Genomic DNA, 25,443 nt, shown 5'->3' on the forward strand with positions numbered 1-25,443 from the left:
TATTATCGGATTCAGATTATTGTTTTACATAATCTGATTATTGTAATCCGATTATCGTTTTACCTAATCTTGTTATTGTTTTACCTATTATTATGATTAGCTATGATTATTGTCCTAAGTAAACTGGTTACTGTCTTACATATTCTGATTGTCTTAATCCAATTATCGTTTTACCTAATCTAGTTATTGTTTTACCTAATATGAGTATTGTTTTACATAATCTTAATCTGATTATTATTTTATTTAATCTGATTATTGTCCTACGTATTCTGATTATTGTCCTTCGTAATCGGATCATCATAATCTGTCTATTGTTTTAGTTAGTCTTATTATTGTAATTTTGAATATTGTCTTACCTAATCTGATTATTGTAATTGGATTATTGTCTAACATAATCTAATTGTTGTCTTAAGTAGTAGTCTGAGTATGTTTGACAATAATCATAATTATAAAGATCTAATTCCTTTATTGGAACATATCACCCACACCAAACTTTAGCTCCTGAAATGTTGCTCAGTAACAGATAACAAGGGGCTGCAGTGACTCAGCTGTTTCTGCCTGTGGCTGAACTCTGCCTAGAAACAGAAGCAGACTAAGATGATTCAAGGAGCCTGGGTCAGATTGTTGAAGCTGAGGTAGAAAATAAGTCGGAAAGCAGAACCTCGATGCTGATACAGAAGCCTTTATGGTTTAGTAATGTTAATGAAGTATGACTGTGAAGAGACTGTCAAGATTCCCATAGGAAAACAAGTTATTATGAATGCTAATTAATTCTGAGGTCCACTTAATAATCACAACAAAGGGCCTTTTATGTAAATTGCAAAGGTAATTGACAAAAAACAATTGGCAGCTATTTTTTGTTATTTTTAAGTGTATCAAATCCTAACATTGGAGAAGCAGGAGCAGGATTTTCAGCTTCTCCAATGTAAGGATTTGATAGTTGTTGTTTTTTTAGCTAAACTTTTCTGACATTAAATAAAATATTTTGAAGTGGTCTTCATACATCAACTTTCAAGATAATCAGTAGAATTATTTGCAGAACTAAAGTTTGCATTTATGAGATATGACTCTGTGAACCACAGAGCTAAAACAATTTCAATTCAAACCGATTCACGCTCTTCAAAATAACACGCCGAGGTTATAATAACCTATAGACTTGTTGCTATAGTGACAAGCGACTGAGAGACGTACAGTGTGTAAGACAATAACTCTATATCATCAGTGGTGGAAGAAATACTTAAAAATAACAATACATTAATCAAAACTAATGTAATATCCAATTACCTAAAAAATAAATGTATGGAGGAAATAATACAAAATTAACTTGTATTACAAGTATCCGTAGTTCTACCTCACCATCCACTCAATGACAGCAGGGATCAGCTTCAGCTCCTCCAAAGCACTAACAGGAACTAACCCGTGAAAATGTTCCTTCTGACTGATACAGTAAAAATATATGACTGTACATTATTACATTAATACTGATGCATCATTGGGTAATTAAGATTTGCTCTCTTTCTGCATTTCTGTAATGAGGGGATGATGTACTCAATCGTATCCAGAGCGCTCTCACGATCTCACTGTTCTTCTTTTGTTTTTTTTATCTTTTACATGATGGCACCAGTCACACATATCTAACCAAAACATTTTGATATGTGCCCTTTAATTTGGGATATTATGAATATTGTTACTAAGAACTACTTTGAGCACTTTTTAAACTTTTTACAATACAAATATTTGACACCTGGAATTTTTTTCTATTTCACAGATTATACGTTTATATCAGCATCTGACCACTGTATCAGCTCTGCTGTGTTTCGGTGTCAAGGGTTTGAATCGGTCCCAGCTGTTTACTGATGACATATGATATCTGATTCTTCTGATTTGTCTGAGGCTGAGATTTCTCATCTACCTCTGAGTGAGGTTATCATGTGATAAAAGAGGAGATGTTGACTCACTTGAATGTCTTTATTCTATAGATGAGGAGGTTGGTAGATCATTTAAGAGGAGCTGAGTTTGTGGTGATTATTAAGCAGACTTGAAACTTTGTATTAAAGAGGAAATGGCCAGGTTCACATTACGAGGGCAGTGTCTTGATGAGGTTAAAAAAGAAGAAGAAATATACTGCCATGATGTGGGTGGGGCTGCCACGTGATGTCACAGGGTCACATCTGCTCCCAAGGGAGTGGCAGACGACAGGAAATAGTTGATATAGAAGCGTGACCTCTGTCTGCAGCTGCACTGAGAGAGGAAGCAGAGGAAGGGAGAGTCAGAGAACACTGAGAGTGTGTCGCTGATGGTTTTGACAGTGAGGCTGTGAGGCTGGTCGAGCTGTGAAACATCAGAGTCGCTGACATGAGTCTGTCTTCTGGCCGTCAAAACACAACCCTCTCTCCCATGGGTCACATGTCAGCAAGACGCAAGAGACTGCAGCATAGACAGTAAGTGGACCAGTCAATTCATGTCAGAGCGGGAAACTTTAGAGAAACCCCAACCCAAGGTTTGGTTGTTTCTGGGCTTTTAATAGTGTCGGCATTTTGTTTGTTTGTTCATTTTGGGTTCTTGTTTTGTCTGAGCAACTGTCAAAAATAGAAAAATGTTCTATCTACTACAACATATACAGTATGACGTGTTTGTGTTTTATAACATGATTTACTGTGATGTGTAAGACAAAGAAGTTGCGGCTTGCGATTGTCGCTCTGAAACGTTTCAGTCTGCTATGTTATCATTGGTTTAAATATGATTTTTGCTTATTAGATTGTAAGTATATGTGATTATATGTGAGCTTAGTTTTTTGTTTTCTCTTCCTCATTACATTAGATCAAGACCTGTGGCATATGCCTGGTTACTTGGATTTATGCTGCTATATTGTACTGTTCATTAATTACATTCACAAAATAATAAACACCAGAAAATCTAAGAATATTCACACAATTTCCAAACAGCACACTTAGCTTACTATCATGTAGCGAAATTCTCGCAGTTGTGAAACTACAAAGATGTTATTTTTATGTGTTTTTTTTCTTCAGCGCCTTGTTTCATCTTTTTAACAAACTCTAAATCATAAATGCTGGTGGTGTGGCTCACTTCCCCCAGTTTTTCTTCCAAAAGGCTTTGTCATCCAGCACATAAAATATATAGTCATTGTCTTTATTCAAAGGTAGTACCAATAAACAGATGTTGTCAGAGAGACATCATTACTGATGTGGTTTGCTCATTTCTCTTTAGTTTGTCTCTCACTTCCCCAAATAAGCAACGTACTCCAGTCCACTGTGTCTGTTGCACTTCTGTCTCTCTGGGTCCCAAATCATATAAATTGGCTGGGGACTTCTGTCTTTTCTCAGCTAGACAATGAATCAAACCCTGTTTTCCGACATGAAACCAACATCATCTGTATATTGTATTAACTGTGCACTGTTTTAATCTGTCATCTGATTGAATTAGTCAGCTTTACCCATGTGTGTATGTGTATGTGTGTTACCATCATTAAAAACACTTACACTAAACACTAAACACTAAAAAAAAGTTATGTGTTGCAGGTTCGCACACCAAAGCAGATAAGCACAACTATCTATTATCATATATTATTAAATTCATTTGCTCAACTCATAGGATGTCTAGTTTGGCTTCTGTTATTCCAAATAAATCAACAGTACCATTATGCCAGTTCATACTTTATGAGTAAATATGCCCATATGAAAGAAATGTGCAAGTGCACTAGTTTTAAAGAGCTTATAAGCTGTAATTATTGACACCTTTAGTGAAACATTTACTAATAATGTGTAGGTCAATTAGACAGGTCGAGTTGGAATGTTTGACGACCACCAGGGGTCTCTAATGAAATAGGCCCGGTGACATCTTGTCCTGGAGTATTTGCCACAACCTGGAGGTTTTTGCTATTAATGGCTTATAACAGAGCAATCAAGCATTACAAATAAGGTATTAACCATTAGTAAAGCCATAAATTGTTGCCTAGAAACCCTTATGAATGGTCATATGTGCAGTCATGTCTGCAGTGGAAATTTGTGGAAATGTTTTTTTTTTTTTTTGTCCATTTAGCTTATCCGGGGAGTTCAGGTGATACAAAGGTTTGCAATGTATGCAGAGCAAAATTAAACTTTTGTATCACTTTTTCAAGTCAGTTTAGAGTAAAGTAAAAGAGATAAGGTACACACAAGCTTCCAGCTGTGTGCTGTTAAATTTCCATCCTGTAATGCTCTCATTTAGCCTGCATGAAACACCTCAGGCTGATAACACTTGCAAAGGAGAAAGAAGTCATCCTCTATGTCGATGCATTTTTATTTATCACCTGTTCCCAAGCTTAACCTTTGGCTTTTACTATATTAATTTAATCACATTTTGAAAATTGTTTTTTGTCACCTTTGGAACAGAGAGTCCAGAACCCTGAATGTGATTAAAGGGAGGAAGATTAACGTCCTCCTTATTCCTCTGTCCTGACCTGCTCAAATTTGACCTTGATCCTTATTATAAAAATATACAGTACATTCTTAGCCAGAATGATACTTTTTGTATGTACAACAAATTCAAGTGCCCCGCCCCCTTATTACACAACAGGATTATTTGACAATTAGTTGTCAATCAAACTTCTGTGCTGCTGTCAAGCTTGATGACTTGAAGACTTTTCGAGACTCTGACATGAAAGCCTGTATCGTTCTCACTATTTTCAGTGAGTAGTGGGTGGTGCCGTGAGCTCCTTCCACATCCCAATGCACTCACGGGTGGCCCAGTCATCGCGCACCTCCCAGCTGCAGTCAGAGCAGGAGATGTTCACCCATCTGCCACATCCAGACTGCAAATGAAATGAATCACGTATGCACAAAGCTGCCGCTGGTGCCCATATAACTAAGATTATACACTAGAAAGAAATGCACACAGACATACCAAATGCAAAAATATTAAATATTAAAATATTTTAAAATAATGAACAGTACTACAGGAGAGAATACATTATTCTTAAAGTAGACAGTTTAAATTTACAAAGCAGGAAAAGCAGAGATGTAAAAAAGAAAAATCATGATGGTTCAATAAAGTTATTATCTCAGTGAGTGAGCATGCACACACTAACAGCAGGGCTGTGGAACTGGCTCACCTGAATAGAAAACCACGAGTTTTACTTCCTGCATTAGTGTCTCCCTGTTTGTGTTAAAGCCTGGACTAGGGGCAGCAGACTGTTCTGTGAAATAGGCCTTACAAGGACGGTCTCATTCCCGATTACTGCTGAACAACATGGTTTCCAGAGCTCAGTAAAACCTTTTATCATTTCCCCTCAGTGAAACAAGTGAGAAGGCCCCAGACTCAGTGCGGTGACAGTCAGAGTGGCTTAAAAGTCACAAAGGAAACTGCTGACGTGCACATAATTTACTCACAGTCTGCCACTGCTCCTGTTTAGCAGCTGAATAGGCCGCTGGACCTCAAATAAAAAGACTGTCTACCATAGTTTGAAACATTTAGAGGAAACAATTATTTCCACTGTTTAAAATGCAGGAGCTGTTTCCCTCTACTTCATGTCAGTTCTTTAAGAATAGCAAAAACTGAGTGATGGAGGAGTTAATGCTGATGCAAATGAGGATGGAGGAACCTAGATTGTTACACACTGCCCTGGGACTAGATGTTTCCACAGAGTGCTGCACATTATAAACAGGATTATAACTTCATATATTAAAAAACTCTGCCTTTTAAGAAAAGTGCAATAACAAATGCTCCAAGGAAGAATGATTGAAAATATTGGCTTAGACTTCTCGGCTATGAATGCAACATTTGAAATTAAATTGTTTTAATATAATTATGAAAGTCTCAAAATGGACAAGCAAGGACTTAAATGAACAAATAAATCTATATATTCAAATCTATTTCTGCTGATGAATTGAGTTCAGACATTCATAGTTAAAAAAGTAAAAGAAACTCAAGTAGCCTATATAAATATTGTTGTTTATAGTGTTTTGGAGTCTCTTTAGATTAGTTTAGCATGAGCTTTGTGACTTTAAAACAAGAAACATTAAGGCTTTATTGTTTTTATTTTTGAGTTCTTTGACATATTTAATATATATTCCTTTTGAACTGATGTGACTGTGGTATTGAATAGCATCCTATGTGATATAAAAGGCTTACGTTTAGCTTAAATTTTCTGCTGTTTGCGTGTGAAATAAACCTCTCAAGCATCACAGCAAACGTTTTGACTTCTTTCTATGTATTTCTACGGTCATTTCTGCTTTATCAGTAAAAGCAAAATGTCACTGGGAACAGACTATCCTGATCTACTGAGAGATCTCCCATGTAGTTTGAACCCTCCAACACAGAGCGAGTAGAAAGCAATGATATAATGCCCCTTTTTTGTGTGCGAGAGGGTGACATCATCACTGTGGCATTCTTTGTTGCCATGGAGAAAACGTGGAGGGGGTTTCTTAAAGCGGTGGGGGGCACCAAGGGGCATGTAGCAATGGGATGAATGTGTCTGTGCTGTATAAACTAGCCAGAGCTGAACAAATTACACTATTGAATTTAAACTAATTCTTATTTTTGTTCTGCTTCTAACAAATCATAGGAACTTCTGTTGGCTGTTTGTTCTTTACATTATCCAACCTGAAGTGTGATTTTCTGGACATTTGTGTTTCATCATTCTTTAGGGAATATATTCTTACTGAAAAAAAAAACTAACTAAACAGATTTTCCAAACAAACTTACGTCATCAATTAAGAAAAGAATTATAAGAAAAATTATTCTATTAGATAAACTTGGTTATGAGGATGCTGCTCCCTTTCGCAGGTTCATTTGCATTGGTCTGACATTTCTGCTTTAGTTTCCTGTAACATATCTGCAGTGGAAATGTTTGGCTCTGGACCAGGAATCCCGGTCTATCAATGTCTTTTGAGGGGGAGGAGAGGGGTCTCCCCCAGACAGTCTGCCATTTCCTCAGCTTGACTTTCACCCGTCTGCCTGTGTGTGTCTGTGAATGTGTGTGTGTGTCCCTTTATTTTCCTCGTCTCCTTCCCAGAGGTTGGATTTTTCCTTTGTCTGTGAGCTCAGCCTGCAAGTACAGTGATAATAGCTGAGCCCTCTGACAGAGACACATTTGTTTCTGTCACCATCAGACTCTATATAGACTCGACGTTTATTGTCTAACTTTTCCTGGTTTTACTGGAAGCCCGGGTTGACCAGCGTATTGCTTTATTGATTACAAGTACTCAAAAGCATTTCTGCTGACTGTGCAGGAAGATGGATTTCCTGAGCTTGACGCAGATGATGGAAGATTCAATAATTAATTAGGACATGTGTGTCTCAGTGTGTGTGTGTTTAAGAGGTGTGGCTCCTTGTAAATCTTTCAGCTTTGCACTTGTTAATGAACATCCTCTACACCTCTATTAGAGCAAACACACCATTTCCTATTGAAAACTCCTGTTTCACTCAGCAGTGTCAGTCTGCACATCACACACACGCACGTGCATACACACGCACTTGTCATAAAACACCAACCAGAACTGGATGGTCAGCAGGTTCAATTTGAAGTCAGATTAGATTTGTGGTTTTATGCTATTAGTAACTGTTAGAAATAAATCAGTCATAAACATGACAAATATGCTTTAGCTTAAAGATTTTCTTGAAATTAAGCATCTTTAAATTTTGAATATTAAGATGTCATCTTGGACTCTGAGCTGTAGAGTTGGCTATTACTTTATATTTTCAACATTCAAAATATCAAATTGATGAATGAAAGAATGAAATTTAACATTGGTGGCAGTTTAAGTTCAAGTGTTGGCTGTAGTTATAGATGATTAAAAATTTAAAAATTACATCATTTTGGTGTAGTTTTAGGTAAGCAGCTGATTCCCTTTTAAGACACATCTGACACATCAAAGCTCTACATGTGAGTTCAGCTTCACCCAGAGACAGCAGAAATAATAGATAAATTTAGCCCTAATAAATATTTAATTTTCTATTTGCATGTCTGCAATTTCTCTGGAGTTCTGTAAGCTTTTTTATTTGGACAAACGGGTATCTGCTGACAACTATTGATTAGCTTTGTTGTTCAGTAATCCGCTGATTATTTTGTATTTTTAAGAAAAACTTTAAATCATCAGGGTTTATAACCAAAAAAGACATTTTTGCTTGAAAAATTACAAAAACTTGACCAACATATTTGTAACTGTGATATCAGCTATTGTTTTAACTTTAGTTTAAACTCACATAAAAGTATTCTGACATTACACAAAATTACGGTATACTCTCCATGTTGATTATACAGTCGGGCAAAAGAGACATTCCTTAAATTTGTTTAGCACATGTACATCACTTTGTCTCCTACAATATATTTCCATTTTCGTCTTCCCCAGCACTTAAGTTCTTCGGGGGTTTAGCGCCATTCATTTACTAACACCTGATGGTTTTTCATTCTACTAGAGGTCGTTGATATCAGCGTGGACAAATTAATGATGTCATGAGCTGTGACCCATGTCAGGACGTCAGTTTGATTAATAGGATGCCGAATTGTTCAAAAACATATTACATCATGAAAGCGGGTTCTTTTCTTCTCAGTGGGAACAATAAATATTAAGAATAGCAGACGAAAAAAAAGCTTCACATGTTGACTTTCACAACAAGCATTTTTTTAACATAGAGAATATTTATTTGTTTTTTCGTTTCAAACATATAAATTGTATAAGTCTTCTTCTTTTCCATTTATGTATAGCCTAATTTAGCAGTGTGGGTCTGTGGACTGCATTGTTGTCCAGCTAAATGAACTGCTGTAAAATATTTTATAGGCATCGTCCCCACTGATGTGTTCCCTTGACCTGGAGAGCATTATAAACATCAGCATTTTAACACTGACACTGTGAGAATGTAGTATTTGTTTTAAATGCCACTGATGTAGAGTTCTAACAGTGATGATGACAAGAGAGTGAAAAAACAGTTCAGCCCCCGATTTGTTGTTCTGAGTCAGAGATATAAGAAATTCATCACCTCTGGCAGTTACATTTAAATAAAATCCAATATTAACACTGATCCACCAATGAAGGTTTAGGTTTGTAGTCAGTAACACAAAAAGTAAATCCAGCTGTTGGTGTGTGCATTCAACCAAGACATATTTTGGGGGAAAGTGGGAACCTGAGTAAAAGGTTGCCCTCTTTTGACCTGGAAAGAAATTTATTGCTCTCTCAGACACTTTTAGCTAATTCCATCAGGGATTTGAGCAGGAGGGTGGACAGTTGCAGATTTACTAACTCTCCTCCCTCGTTCTAATCTTCTCTGTCATTGGTTGTTTCCTGACCCTCAGGGAATCTGGCTGTGTGAAATCTGCTCTTCTCCCTCTCACTTGTTCATTCTCTGTTATTTATTTCTGAGCAGCTTGGGATGGTTTTCCTTCGTCCCAGGTTATTGTATATTAGATCAGTTTTTCTCTCTCTCTTACAGGTTATGTTAAACTTCCTTCTTTCTCTGACCTTGATCAACAGTATAAATTGTATTTCAAAAGGTCCCTGAATTTTTTTTTCTTTTTTCTTTTGTACATTAAGTGAACTTAGCTTAATTTGAGAAACTAATTTTTGGAGCATCGTAGCACAATAAACAAAGACTCTGTCTTTTACCCGGATAATCCTCTTACCCCTCCATGCCAATACACAGCCCCAAAAAATGTGAGCAATCAAACCCGCTTTTTGTATATATCATGTCTATAAATGCACTTTTTGTATGTTTTTGTGCTTTTTTGGTCCTTCTTTTTAATCTCCTCTACCATTAGGAAAAGATATTGCTGTGCTTATCACTGTAAATGGTCTGCACTGATAAAGTGCTTTTCTACCTATTGGCAATCAAAGTGCTTTACACGGCTTCTTATTCACCCATTCACACTCACCTGCACACCGGGGATTAAACCAACAAGTGTGAGATTGGTGGACAAACATACCTTCCTGCGCCACAGTCACCCGGTTGTGCTGTTGTGCAATCATTTCTGGGAGTCACTAATGTATTCACATATCTCTTAAATACTCTACTGCCACTCCCAGCTCTGCTCAAAGAGAGATTTCTCTGCATTCCAACCATGAGTGGGAATTTTGCTGTATTCTTCTCAGGTATGACTTTGCCTCAGCAGGGGTTTGCAGGACACACGTGTGTGCATTGAAACGCATATATTAAGCAGCCAAGAGTGAAGACGGATGAGTTGCTTCTGGCCTGCGCTGCAGAAATCTTCTAAAAGCCTTGACCCATTTCCAAGTCTCCACCTCCCCCTCCCCCCTGCTCATCCAAACAAGCTGCATACTGAAGCAGCTCATGCACAATCTGCTGAGCTGCAGTGAAGCTCTGCATGCCAACACTGGGGAGAGTAGGGTGTGTCTGTGCGTGGGTCTGTCTAATAAATGTGTGTCTGTGCTGCAAGGTTATGTGTGTGTGTGGGGGTGGTTGCATGCACACAAACGTACAGTAAGTGCAGTACCGTAGGCAAAGTCACAGAGAGATGCTGCTTCAGTCGATTATATTAATGGTCGATTATATTAAGTTGAACAGCAGAGAATGGGGTGTGTAGAGCTGCAACAAAAGATTTCATTATCAACTGACCTGCAGTTTGTGTTCTCCAATATTAGTTGAAAGGTTTGGTCCAATAAATGTAAAGAATTGTGAAAAACCAATCAGATTTCCTAAACAATACAGTGATAACATTGCCATATTACTGTTTAATTTTAATGGTTAATGTTTTATTATGATATGTACCTAGATTTAAAGTCTGACCCTGGCCTGAAGATGTCAGTATGTTTCTGCTTTTGAGCTGCAGACTCACAACATTTAAGACTTCATTTAAGAAATACATCTCTCTTTTATCCCCAGTTAGTGCAGGCTTAGAGTTGTTAAGGGCAAAATCTATGTATAGACTTTAAGTGGTTTGCTGCATTAAACTTTAAGCATTAAGCTTTTGGGAAACTCAATCAGAAAGTCAGTCCAGCAAAGACCCACTGATCAGATCATACATCCATTCATTATCTGTAACCGCTGATGCTGATTAGGGTCAAGGGGGGGGGGTGGGGCTGGAGCCTATCCCTGTCATATGGTAAAAGGTGGAGTACACCCTGGACAGGTCATCAGTCTATCTCATGGCTAACACATAGAGACATACACAGACATTCACACTCATATCTACAGGCAACAATTAATCTAACATGCATTTGTCTTTGAAGTGAAGTACCAGGAGGAAACTCACGCAAGTATGGGGAAAACATGAAAACTCTCCACACAAAAGGCCATGGTCGGGCAGGGATGCAAACCCGCAACCTTCTAGCTGTGGGGCAGCAGCACTAACCACTCCCTGATCAGATCAGAAAAGTGAATTTTGTATATACTGTCTGTAACCGGACTAGTTTCTTCAGCAACCCCACAGTCCAACATAATCATTTTATCCACATAATATTGTAGGTAAACACTCACTGGCCACTTTGATAGGTACACCTTTACAATCTAATGCAGTCCAAAAGGAATTATTCAGCTCCAGCCTTTGAAGCCATGCAAACTCTCATAATTTCAGAACAAAGTGACCTTGTTTTAAGCTGCCCTGAGCAGAGACCGGGCCAGACGGCTGGCTGATGGGAGGGAAGCTCAACTGGAAAGGACCGGAGAGATGCTTACTGAGTCACAGCTTTTAGACAGATTTACACAGAGTACAAACAGGCACACACAAGCCTGCAAGTACGTAGGCAATGCTCTAACTGACTAATGCATTAGTGAACGGTTATTGCATATAAGAAAGGAGATTAGAAAATATACAGTATTTTGATTTATGGACACATGCAGACCAAATGTGCCTGCTCACATGGAGACACTGTCTTTAGATACAGGTTACAACTGGATTTGGGCAGATAGAGCCACTCTCTTTAATCTGTGGGAACAGCAGTAAGGTACTTGTTTTTTTTGTGTTCAGAAAAACCTCATGAGTAATATGGAATTGTTAACATCCTCTTTCCTCTGAAGCTGATCTTTTCATCTGCCATCACGTACGCGGAAATAGCCTCTTATTCACCTGCCTCTTTTCATCACTGTTTTGAATGTTAAACCTTGATGTCTTCTTTGCATTGTAATTTAGCCATGAAGGTGCATGTGTGTTTGTGAGATACATCCGCTACACATGCTCATTGTCTGTATTATCATGCTCTGTCAGTTTAGAACAGACAGATATTGAACTCTGGTGACAGACGGACAGACTACACTGACCTCTGCTAATGAATAGTCCGGTGGCTTTCAGTATCCGACTGTCTGTACAACAAACAGGAATAATGTAGGATTAATGCAGGTTAATATCATGGGTGTATTAGGAGAGCAGAATACAGCACCATGCCGAGCCTTAAAAAATCCCTCTGCAGTACATTAGCCATTTACCCCATAGGGCACCATTATAAAAGAGATGTCTTTTATAAAACTGTTGACTTGATATAATTATGTTTGATTCACGTAGGTTTTATATATGTAAAAGTGTATCAGAGCATGGAAATCAGTTACTGTATATTTAAAATTACAATCAGTACACAATAAGTGTAAGCATTAGGTGCAACCTTTGACATGCGTCCAGGGTGAACTAGGGGTCGAACCGTGAAGTGAAATGCAAAGTAACCAAATAGTGCTAACAAAATTTCATTGTGAACAGACTTTTTCTTTCAGACTTTTTCTTTCATTTGCATTGAGTTGCACAGTGCAAAAGCAAACATGGAATCTAGAAACTTTTTTGGCCCGTGAGTCAGAAGGCAGGAGTTTTGACTTGTGGGTTAGAGAGAGATGGAAGGACATGCGGGCCCTCAGCTGGAGAAAAACCATGGTTGTTGCAGTAATTAAAGTACCAGGGCCCTCTGAGGTGCCTCTTTGAGCTCTTTAAAAGAGCACATCATGCTGCTGCCTATTATTGAGAACTAAAGATATTTTAAAATTCTGTAATTCTTTAACTTCTCTTTTCTTTTGAAATGTATTTACATAATATAGAAACTATGTTTCTCTAATATAGAGTTCAAAATGTCTATTTTAAGACGTCTGACCTTTTACAACAATTTGAAAGTTGGTTGGACTTTTTTGCTTATACGTGTGTATTTTAGACTGAAGGAAAAAAGCAAACAGGCTAGTTAGCTTCACACCTCAGTTTAAAGCAGATTGTCATACTGCACTTACACAGATGATTTCAAGATATTTTTCAGGTACAGCAGATTTTTGCAAGCAAGTTGCATATGTTAATTTGTTTGCAAAAAAAGTAAAGTGTTGACATAGTGCACCTGGACTCCAGCGACGTTGGACATCCAGTGATGTTGGTTAATATAATGTTCAACTTTTAAATATGACCTGTGGTTTTGTTCCTTCTCAGTGACTGAGGATCCTTTTCAGTGATGCACAGTCTGTACTGGAAGGCATGTTCTTTTAGTATATTTCAGTGATGTTTTTGTGTCTTTATGTTCTTCACTTTTGCTTTCATTCTCGGTCACAGTTGTGTGTTTTGATGTGATCTCATCCAGAAAGGGACTTATCATCATTATGAAAACTATAATTTTGGTCCCTGCAGGGTGTCATTATGAGCGTTAAAGTACAGTTTACAGAGTGCAGTACATAATGTGTCATCACAATAACAGCTTAACTTGCACTTCATCCTGATTTACACACATTCTGAGGATTTTGTGACTGTGCTTTCCGCTTTTTCTTCCTACCCACGTGTAGTGTGTGGTTAAATCTCTGTTATTATAAATTAAACATCTTTATGTTTTAAGCTATGGTAGTTTATGTTAGGTCTATTTGGCATTTTTGACAATGAAGAGAATAAACAATCACTGCATAGTCAAAATAACTCGCTGTAAATCCTCTGAAGTTATGATCTAACATATAGATCATGCTGTGTCTTGTTTCTTCTAACATGTCTGACTTTAATACCGCAATTTCATCTTCAAACAACCATTTAATTGCAACACTGTGTCTTCTGTTAGGTGCTGTGAGTGTAGCGCCTCGCTGTCCCACTGGTATTATGAAAAAGATGGACGACTCTTCTGCAAGAAGGACTACTGGGCCAAATTTGGGGAGTTGTGTCACGGCTGTAATGACCCAATCACTACCGGACTCATCATGGTAAGTGAATCCATCCACTGACTCTCACCTCTCATCACATCCCTGGCTTTTTGTTTGCTCATAAACCTCGAATTACATCTTGGAGCGTCGACATTCACTGCACACACAACACTCACACACCTAAGTCTATAAATTTACAGCATCACTGTTTGCTGCGCCAGACGTGTAAGTGACCCTGGTACCTCTGGCTGCTTTGTAGAATAGATGTGGTGGCCTCACTTGAAACCAGATGAACAAAAGGCTCAGGATCTGCTGACAAGTGCTGCTGCATTATAGAAAAGACAAGATAACAGCATCAAAAGACATTTCTATTTGTTGATTAGTGATGGACTCACACATATGCACAGCTTGACGTAATGGATTAATACTGTATGTGAACATTAATTGAATTACAACTTTAGTACAACTACTTTATAAAGCAAATAATCTCAATTGTAAGGATTTGTGTCTTTTCTTTGTGTTGTATGATAACAACAGGTTTTCTTTGGGGTGCTGACTGTTACAAAGATAAAATAAGTCATTTCAACACAATAATACTGTAGCTATCGAGAGCCCTGGGTGTTCGAGCAGCTGAACCCCACTGCAAATGTAATGTAATATATAGTGCTTCCTAGTAGCATAAACTAATGGGGTTTTAAATATTGTGGTCAGTGTGTGGATCACTGTTCAACAAAACCCGGTTTTTATTTATCTTATTTATCACAGTTAAACTATTTTTTAGGGAATCCTTGTGATAAAGTTAAACTTGACTTATCAGCAATGGCAGCAGATATTGTGTAGAAATATTTGAAGCTCATTTTCTGACTACTTTGAATGAAGCCGATATGAATATGAAATGATCTACAGAACATCTTAGCTTATTATTTGTATTTTAGAAGTGGTTATTATTAGCTGACAGCCAAGTACTTTTTGAAGTGGAATTCAACATTGTCAGTTTTAATTTCAAAACAGTTAAAACCGAATTAAACTGCTTCTAATACCACCCAAAACACAGACTGTTGACCCAATCAATAATTCAGTGGCTTTTGGTGCTCATTTGGTAAAAGAAGTTGGTCAAAATAAAAAACTGGGTCTGTTCATGTTCTCTGACACATTTGCCTCTAGGCAACGTACAACAGCCAGCAGCTTCTGGCAGGTCATGTGTCATGGTCACGATGAGCAGAAATTATTGATGGCTCTGGCTATCACTGCAGTGTGTGTGTGTGTGTGTGTGTGTGTGTGTGTGTGTGTGTGTGTGTGCGCACGCTTGGGTAGGGGTTTACACTGGCTTCAGATAGCCTGCCCTTTGCATTGCAATCTGAGTAATGAAATGTGAATAAATTAAAAGGAGTGATTTCTGCATCGCTTTTCCTCTTCTTTCTCTTCTGGTCTGTTGCTCTTCTCACAGTGCAAAGACACAGATTGACCATCTCTGCAGTTACACTTAAGTACATTTGAGACAGACAGCCAGTCAGGCGTAATTGCCAAAATGGCCAGACCAATTGTATTACTGAGTATTCACGCAGACCAAGGTCAGCTCCCTCCCATGTCTTTGCCACACCCAGAAGGAAGGAGAAGGAGCACACTGCTGAAATCCTGCACAGTCACTCTGACATCTTTGCAGATTAGAGTGGAAGCACAATCCTATTTTTAAAATTCACAAAAGCCACTGCGCCAAAAAAAGCTGCTGTCAGAGTCAATGAAAACACTGCAAGCTCCATAATGCAGTGATGAGTCAGAGTATACAGACAGAAACGTAGAACTGGTGGTTAGCCAGAGAGGGATGAGTTAATACAATAAGGATGCACTTTATTTCCTGTGTTTATGATGCTTTTGTTCATTCTACACACATCAACTTCAAAAAAGTTCCGATGCAGATTTGCACATTGTTTTCTACAGGAATACTGACTTACTGACTCAGTTGTCATGTTACTGCAGACTGCAGATGCAATACATTATTGTGGGCACTTGTACTGTAGGACTTCTTATGAATGTTGATTAAATCGTTGTGGGGTTAAGAGCTCCAGAGTTAGGAAATAAGTGGGCCTGGAGTGATTATCTTGTCAGTGGCTGCTTCCAAGGTCAAGACTGTAAATTGTCAACAGCAAACCAAAAAAATTATTTTAAAGTGTGATTATGAATTTTTTTTTAAATGTGTTTTACCTTGTTGATGGCTCTAAATGAATAGGGTCTCTTTGACTAAAATATCTATGATGAAGAGACCATGTGTGTTTTTTTCAATATGCTGTGTGTCTGCACTTTCATCTGCTCCTGTCAGCACCTCCAGCCTTGAGTAGTATTAGCAGTTCAGAGAGGAGATTACTCAATTATTTACTACCTTTACTGAGACTAATTTATTAACCCAAAACCTTCTTCACTGATGTAAATAATTTTTCTCCCCTATCAACCTTCCTTCACTCTAACCATCCTTCAGTCCTACTACAGATAAATCTGCAGTTGTCCCAGCCATCTCCCCATTCAGTTTAGAGCCAGTCAGCTTTTCTGCAAACAGGGCTGAGAGCCAGCTAATTGAAGTGCGGCCAAACATTGATTGGGCTTGTTGGATATCCAGAGCTTGGGAGAAGTTTCAGGTTTCACAGTTTCTCAGCCTGACTGGGTTGTCTTTGGCAGAATGTTGTGTCATGAACCTGCTCTTGAATCACGTTAGAATGGACGTCATCATACTGTTGACCAGCAAAACAAGAAGGATTAATGACTGTAGATGTCAGAGTGTCACGATTGAGTGACGATTGAGCTCCTCATGATGGACTTCATGAGGAGCATGTTGTGGCTTTAGTGAGCTCTGATTAGTTTGTAAAGTGGCCTAATGAGAAAAAGAAACACATTAGTTCAGTGCTTCTGTAGTCACTATAGAAAGAAAGAGTTTTATTTTATTTAGTTTTAGTTTTATTATATTTCATCTTTGGCTACTGATACAAAAAAATCAGCCCTGGCACGATGTCAGTATTTATTATGTCATATTTATTTATTTATTTATTTACCTACTAACTTGTTTATTTATTGTCCTTTCGGCTTGTACCGTAAGTTCACCACAGCAGATCATTTGTCCGCATGTTGATTTAGCACAGTTTTTAAAACCTGATGCCCCTCCTGAAGCAACCCTCGCCAATTTCTAACAGGCATGGGGACAGCACTATGCAGCTGGGGATGGAGATGGGCTGCTGGGGGTTCAATGTCTTGCCCAGGGACATTTTGGCATTTGGTCGGTGGCCAGCCACTCTACCAAGTGAGCCACGCCATCCCATAAATCAGGCTGAATTAGATTTTTACTTCTGATTGGACATAAAGGTGCCAATAACCAATAATGATGTGGCAGTTTTTGCTTAGGAAATACTCAGTTAGGTCAAAGCAACAACCATCTGACATTTTATTAAATCACAGGGACTTTCTTTCTTTCTGTTTTGTATTTCTTTGTTTGTGAGATTGCATGAAGTGCAGAAACAGAATGTGAAATCCAAGACACTTCCCTGAAATGAGAATTAATCATAACTCTTTGGAATTTTTTTGCATCACATTGGCCCCTATGCAAATATATTTGACAAGTCCTAATGTTACATGTGTTGTACCTTTCCCCCCACTCTGTCTACATACAGTACTTACATGATTAAAGTTTCATTTTAAATGTGCTGAACTGTGAATTTACTCAATATGTGGTGTTTCCAGTGGCTAAATGTCATTATGATTTAATTGTTTTAGCATCTGAAACCTGAATAGTTGAGGGAGTATAGACAGATTTGGGTTTTAGTACTTTCTACTAGTGATTCTATTCTGACTTTATGAGTGGTACAAACATACATATGTGGTCAATAATCAAAAAGCAATGGAAAGTCCCAGATATACAGAGAACCTTTTGTAACTCCCACTGGTGTGAAGTAACGCTGTGCTATGTGTGATGGGAAAACTGCAAGTTGTTTTTGTAAATGCCTGAAGATTTTGTTTTGCCCCTAAGTGAAGACAAAGCGTATGTAATTTGTGTGTTGGGAAATAGTATTTCTTAAGATTCTGTTTTTGTTCAGGTTGTGATATTGTTCACTACAGGATCTGCTGTTGATGATCTCATGATTGAAGCTGGACCCAGGGGTTGGTCTGATCTGAAGGCAGTGATCTGTTACAGCATATGAACATTGCACAATATTGTGGAGAGAGAGTTTTATTTCATTAAAACCCACTGAGGAGGTTGGAGGTCAGGCTCACAAACACAGGGATGCAGTTGATGGGCCCTCACTTGTCAGTACGAGTTTTTGCTCCAGTTGCAGGTTCAAACAACAGGTTTTGTGTTATGATTTCTTTAATTTTATTATTGCAGACAATATTTATATTTTTAGATATAGACTGATAACCTGACCAGTGATCTTTAGCTCAGTATATTTAGAAACTTGTGTAACATTTCCTCTTTCCACTATGGTAACAATGACGAAAGCAGTGGCCTCTGTAGACTGACATCCACCACCTCTCCACCCCCCTTGCTTGGGCTCTGGGCTGCTGCAGTCACACAAGTAGGAAATATTCAGCAAAGCTCATTTCACAGCGACATCTAACTAACCTTGCCTGCTTGTGTTCATTTATAGCTGTAGAGTTTGTTTCATATCTCATGAATTTGAAGTTGAAGTATGCAACTTATTAAAAATATGGATTTTTTTGGAGGAATGTGTTTCATGCTAATCTTATTGTAGGAAGATTCTACTGACAAAGAGTGGGTTGATTTCAAGTCTCATGCTAACACTGAGAACAGTTACAATCTAAACTTTCCATGAATATGTAAAAACAAGTAGTACATTTTTGATAATTCAGGGAGTTGAAAATCACATACAATGATTAGTACTGAATGTGTATAAAATTATCTCTTTTTTTTATGTTTTAAAGGCATCACCTCAAATATTCTACTTAATGATTTTGTGTCTGATTATTAAGCTGGAACATTCTAAATTAATAATGCCCTAATACCTGCTGTAGCTGGTTTTACAAAAATCTAGTTAATTGAAATATTTCCACCATGTTTGAAAACATTTAAAACTACAGTAACATCTGTAATGAAGCTGATCACTTAGACTGCACATATGTTAAATCCACCTGTATAATCTGCTTCTTATCCTTTAGGCTGGACTTTGGCTGCTGTGTAGATGTGTCTGTCTTGTTAAATTACTGATACATTTTTGACATCTTACAGGTAAATAATTATGTCCTCCCCTGACCACTTTTCTTTCTATTCTGCTACAGCATAGAAACCAACAGGGAGAGGATTTGACTGTCTATTAATATCCGCACCCTCGGATGGCCCTCCAGCACTGGATTGTGCAGAGATGGTTGAGGGGTGGGCACTTCTGGTCATGCAGGGGAATTGTTAGGTGACATACAGTGAGACAAGTGACACATCGAGAAAGTGGAGGTGGGAAGAAGTAGACCTAGCAGCAATATTACGTTTAGTAAGTGAGAACGGAGGAGGCAGGAGAGAATTAAAAAATAGAGGAAACATACACTTTGTCATACAGTGTGTATTCTGAGTACTGCCCGCTCTGTACACGTATTGACAAGGGAGTTTTTGGCTTTTTCAAAGTTTCACTTTCATGTGGTAAAAACCCACAACTGATCATCTGAATGTCTGTCACATGTTAATTTATTGACTGTTCATTTAAATCTAAAACTAAGCATGGCAAGTCAAATTTAATATTTTTATAGGGCCCAAAATGATATAAATGATGTATGTTGTCTCCAATTTATGATCATCACTGTTTTATATTAATTTCTTGTAACAGTTTTACATACATCACCAACATAATTAAGTAATGAAAATATTCTTATTATATCTATATATGAAGAGCACAGACCCCTGTCGCTGTTGCTTTGAAAGTTCTCAGTGGTTTGGAAATGCCATTGCTACATTGGAGAAAATTAAAACACCAAAGTGGTAAATATAGTGGTGGAGGGGTGTGTGTGGCTTTAGCAGCCGGTTGGTGTGCATGCAAGAGTAGGCAGGGCCAAACAGGAAGCGATGAGGTCATAGCAAAAGGGGGGGGGGTGAGAGTGAGGAGGAGTGACATTGATTCAGAGATGAGCTCAGCTGCAGAGGCGTGGGCAGCTTTCTCTCCTCCCTACCGACGGCTGCTCTGTGTCTCTACACCGGTTTGGCTGCTGCCAGTGTTGTTGATGTTGTTGTGATGAGGGAGTCACCCGCCTCACTAGAATGAACTAGATCAGCCAGGAGAGACGCTGGCTCTGCTGATATGGTGGGAGACTTGTTTTTCTGGAGCTTTTGCTGTCTCAGGCTGTGGAAAAGGGATAAGAAGGTAAGGCTGTTAGCTGCTTCTACAGGGGGTCTAATGGGTGACACAGTCAAACATGCGCCGGCAAAGAGGCAGGAAATCCACCAGCCTCCAGTGGCTGGGAAAGATGGTTTTCCAGATGCTTCTGCAGAGCATGTTTCCATATTTATCTTTTTCATTCAAAAACTATAGCTAAAGCCTGATTCTCTTTGCTTCTGTGTTTTGTGTCTCCTGTTAAACTGGGTCAGTGTATTGCTTTTAAATGTATTCCTCTATTTCTGTACGGTGCTCTAGTTTTTTTTCATGAAAAACTGATGAGCCATGGCACATCACATGGGCTATTTTTACAGTATTATTTCTCAGAAAAGAGAAGGACGTGTGTTTATCTAGAGATTGACAGCAGTGGTAATTTCTAATAACTCACTGTATCAGTTTATCAAGCTGTATGCAGTTTTACTTATTTTACCACAGAGGCAGTGAGATGTACAGAGCAGAAGGAAGAGGCTGAATATATTAGCAACATTTCTAAAGCAGGGGCCTGTGTATGGTGCGCTACTGTACTGTTTGTAGCAGAGGGGATTTCCTTTCAGACACCATCAATGTGGCCTTGTATCTTCCTTTTCAGGGTTTCAGTCTAATTGTATTTGGCTAAATGAGGTCTATGGTACCTAGAAAGTCTGTGCGGGGTTCTTGGTGATCAGGATTGATTCTTTTGTTGACTTGCCTGTTCAAACAGCCCAAATTGCAGCTGTGCGCTACATCATGCTATCCATTGTGTATGTCAGCTTTAGGAATCTCCTTTGACATGTGAATTAGATCCAGTTGTTTCTCACTAATTGAAAGCAATTAAGAGGAAAATAAGAAATCGTGTTCCTCCTGGACAGGTTAGCCCTGTTTTTACAGCCAGATGAAATTTTATTGTCTCATACTTATGTAATGTAAAGTCTTCTTGTCTCAATGATTCTTTTCAGACTTCTTAAGATGTGTAAGATTTTTAGTTTAGGATTAATATTCACAGTAACATATACATGTTACACTACATTCTGTTAATTTGTATTTTGCAATGTGACTCAAATAAAAATTAGAATGTTTTAACAAACTTGAGGTAGAAGCCAAACACAAGATCCACTCTAGCAGCTCCCAGCAAATTTAAATAGCCAGTACACTGACGAGCAACAATATCAATACCACCAACTTAATGTTGGAGAGACATAAACACTGTGACCAGTCTGCAGTCACACAGGCCCACACACAGCAAGCTGTGATGCACCGTTTGTTCTGACACCTGTCAATCATGACCACATAAATGTATCCAATGTTGACCCTGTTCACCACAATTCTAACACCACCATATGGTATTAATGTTGTGGCTGCTACGTGTGAAGGCATTCATCACGTAGATGGTTGCGATCTGCATCACTTGAGACATATAAAATATTCTATACAAAAACTTTTATATTTAAAATCATCAGCATATAATGTTTTGATTTTTTAATCAAATCATCAACTTTCTGCAGCTACAATACTTGCTGACTGTACAAGCTCATACCTAAGACAAAAAAGGAGGCTTTGGAGTAAAGCTTATTACATCAGTCATGAAGATAAGCAGTGCCAGATCTCCTATGATGTAGTGTGCCCATTCAGAAGCTCCTTCAACAGTGTTGGTATGAGCTCATTTGTTCCACAGAGCCAATTGAAGTTTGATGTTTGAAGGCAGCTTGTAGAGTTTTATAAATACACATGGAACACACATGTATGGAATATCTAGACTCATACCCCATCGACAACCCAATCGCTTCTAACCTGTCTGTGTTCAACGTGATTGTGTGCTTGACTAAAACCTTTAGATGTAATTTAATGTAAACAGAAAAGCTAAGGGTAATTGGCATAACGAAGCATAATATCTTTTAATTACCTCACTTCAGGCCAGCAAAACAATAGATTAAACACTTAATCATTCAGTCTATAAAATATCAAAAAATTATTCTCCAGAGGTGAAGGTGTTCTTAAATCATTAGACCAGAAGAAATCCACAAAGGTGACTTGCCAAGAAACTCTAACTTACTTCCAAGATGTCCCTTAGCTATTTAGTGTTGCTGAGAGCCTTGGTCCATCATAAATTCCTCCAAACCACTTAAAACTCTCTTCACATTCCACAGCCATCTTAAGGTCACACATAAATCTTTAAAATCTAAATAAAGCTGACTGTCTCTGTAGCTGACCGTCGCTTGCATTTTATTGCGTGTGTGTGTTGTCTGTGTATGCGCAGCGCCACTTTTTTTTATCCTTTCCTTAAGAATTGAGCATTTTAAATGTAAGATTTTTAACCATTTTAAAAGCTGCAGTTGCACTAGTGCTTTATGAGCTTAATGTTAACCAAGTTATTACTTTTTAATAAGTTTTTACAAATTGGGGATTTGCAGTACTCATCACAGTAATAAACTGATTTGTTAATATCACCTATGAAGAAATAAAAAAGGTAACATTAACATGTCTGACCAGACAATTAGCAAAAGTATAGTAAACTGGGAGGATTTTAAATACGTTTCACAAAAATAATACACCATATCTCAAGTTAGGAAATGCTATTTTAGGCTAATAACATTACACCACACTTGCTCACATTTCCAAAGTATTGACACTCAAGTTTGCCCTGTAAAATTATTAAGAAACTGGCCAGTAGTAACTCTTTGAAACACTTCACATGTGGGGCACAACACATTTGGGCCTCTAACCGACTAAATTCAACAATCTGAGGATGAACAATTACTCTTCAAATGAGTCAGAAATAGTAATAGAAGTAGTAGAATAGCAGACTATCATATAATGCATAGTGTTTCTTGCAATTAGACTTTGTGTCAGTTATCCCATAAACTTTGTCAGAAGTCTAGGTAAGTCTTCAGAATTCCTACCACCCATTTCAGCTGAAGTCTGTAATGCAACTTGGCTCCTGGACCCTAGTGACCTGCTCACCCTTCCCCCAGAGAGACATGTGCAAATGGTTTAGGCTGCGTGACCGCTGGCTAACACACAGTCACACACTCATGAGCATGATGAGCTAATACAGAAATAATGAAGTACACTCTCTGAGGCTTTAAGGCAAAACAGATCTTACTTGTTGTGTGAAAAGTGAACGTTAATACATGTGATTGTCGTATTTATCTTTCAAAGACGAGCAGTCATATGGTTTGACATCACACCGAGTGACAATTTATTTTGCTATACTCAAACAGTTTTTTTTCTCCCTGTCTGTTTTTATATCTACACTCCAAGACAGGAGACAGGAAGTGTGTAAGGGCACCAGCTGCTGCCTCTCAAATGTAGTTTTAAAGAGGGTGTGGGTGATGTGTGTGTGTGTGTGTGTAGGGGGGGTGTATCTTATTTGGCAAGCAAATGGCATTCTCAGTAGTGTCAGGTTGAGCAGAGCCACACACCCTTTTCATGTGTGTCCAGCTGTCCTGTCTTCCTCTCTTCCCTATTTGTAGATCTGCACCTACACACACACTGCCAAAAATCTCAGCTACCCACATCTATCCTTGCCTCTCATACTTTCAACTTTCGGATGCTTTGTGTTTACACTCACTGGCGATGTCTGGCATAATTGTTTATGGCCCTTTTTATGAGGCTGCTTGGAGCAACAATAAAGAAATTAGGTTGGTCAATAAGCCCAACAGACCTTGTCTATTACACAGCCATTACATCTGTTTCTCCTCCTGCTTCTTCTGCTATGATACTATGCTATAGCACGAGCCCTAAATGTCAAAAGGAGACCTCTTAATGTTAAAGTTGACTGTTCTGTGTCTGTTATTAGTAGCACTCAAACATTTTCATTTTCACTTCAACAAAGAAAAGATGGTATCTTACTCTACGCTTCAAAGCCAAGTAGTGGCATCTCTTCCTAGCATTTAGCTGGAAGGAGCAGTTCAAATCAGTCATTTAAAAAGCTGTTAATTAATACGTTTGTACAGTATCTTCCTCCCTGAAGCCTGAGGGGTCCTCACCATGTGTTTATCTGTTTGTGTGCATTCGTGCTTTCACTGCTGCTCTCCCAGGAAGGTGGGGCAGCAGACATATGGCTTTACACATTGATTTTATTGTTTCTTTGATCTTCTTGTCACAGTTTACTCTGTGTGTCTCAGTTTATTGACCACTTAAAAAAAAACAAAATTTCTCTCTTTCAGCATTTGTTATTTCTACTTTCATTTACTTTATAGCATTTGCTTACAGACACGGAGTCTGCTTCATGTCTCCACCCATACGTACATATTTATTTATGTCTTCATCACTCATGCTGGTGCAATGTAAGCAATATGTTTTTTTAACAAATACAAGTCAGTTACTTGTCTTCAAATTTCCTATTAGGGCAACAAGAGCAAATATTTTCACCATGTAATAATCTATGAACTGTTTTCTGGATTCATTGCTTTTTAAACTTAAATCTGCAACAAATTGTAAAAAAAAAAAAACTTAAAAAAAACCTAATATCTAATAGTCCAAAACTGCCACTTTTTTCCATCAACATTCTAGACTTTGATTATATTTAGTTTATTATCACAAATGACAAACAGATGTCAAATACTGAGCTGAAATCCTTCAAGCTTATTTGAAGGATTTTACCTGAAAATGTACCTGAAGCATTTTACCTGAAAATTAACTAAACCATTATTGAAATTTTAAGAATAATGTTTTATTACCTTATATACTAAATGAGTCGTAGCCCTACAGTATTGTTTTGACTAAATGTGCTATTTTATTGCAATATTGTGCATGTATCTTTGTTTTTTTTAAATAATGACAATACAAAATAGGAAACCCTTAATTCTTTATGCCATTTGCTTTAGTTTATTATTCTTTGTGAGGTAGTGCTCCATACGATGCCCCTCCTAAATCCTGGTTTACTGAATTAGCATTGCAGATGATGGCAGTTGAGAAGTGTTGTCAAAGGCCCACACCCTACAAGATTTTCTGCCGTTCTCACAAAATGAAACCACATGCACAGCCTCCGGGGAGCAAACACACGGTTGGATTCGACCTTTGGTGCTTAACATCATCAGCTAATGTTTATTCATAGGTGCTATTAGATTTCTGAGTGAGT

General features: G+C 38.1%; 1 protein-coding gene across 4 annotated transcripts in view; it reads left to right on the forward strand.

Moving 5' to 3' along the window:
* The window catches only part of limk1a (LIM domain kinase 1a), a 45,872-nt gene that overhangs the window by 9,051 nt on the left and 11,378 nt on the right, over positions 1–25,443 (forward strand). For 2 of the 4 annotated variants that reach the window (XM_067506496.1, XM_067506493.1), the window contains exon 3: positions 13,950–14,088. In XM_067506496.1, coding sequence (XP_067362597.1) covers positions 13,950–14,088 — 139 coding nt within the window. Of the gene's footprint in view, positions 1–2,249; positions 2,442–13,949; positions 14,089–20,150; positions 20,373–25,443 lie in introns of those variants that run through there. The other 2 variants (XM_067506495.1, XM_067506497.1) reach the window with 2 other exon arrangements.

The sequence above is a fragment of the Channa argus genome, chromosome 6 (genome assembly GCF_033026475.1).
Source record: "Channa argus isolate prfri chromosome 6, Channa argus male v1.0, whole genome shotgun sequence".
NCBI classification, from domain to species: Eukaryota; Metazoa; Chordata; class Actinopteri; order Anabantiformes; family Channidae; genus Channa; species Channa argus.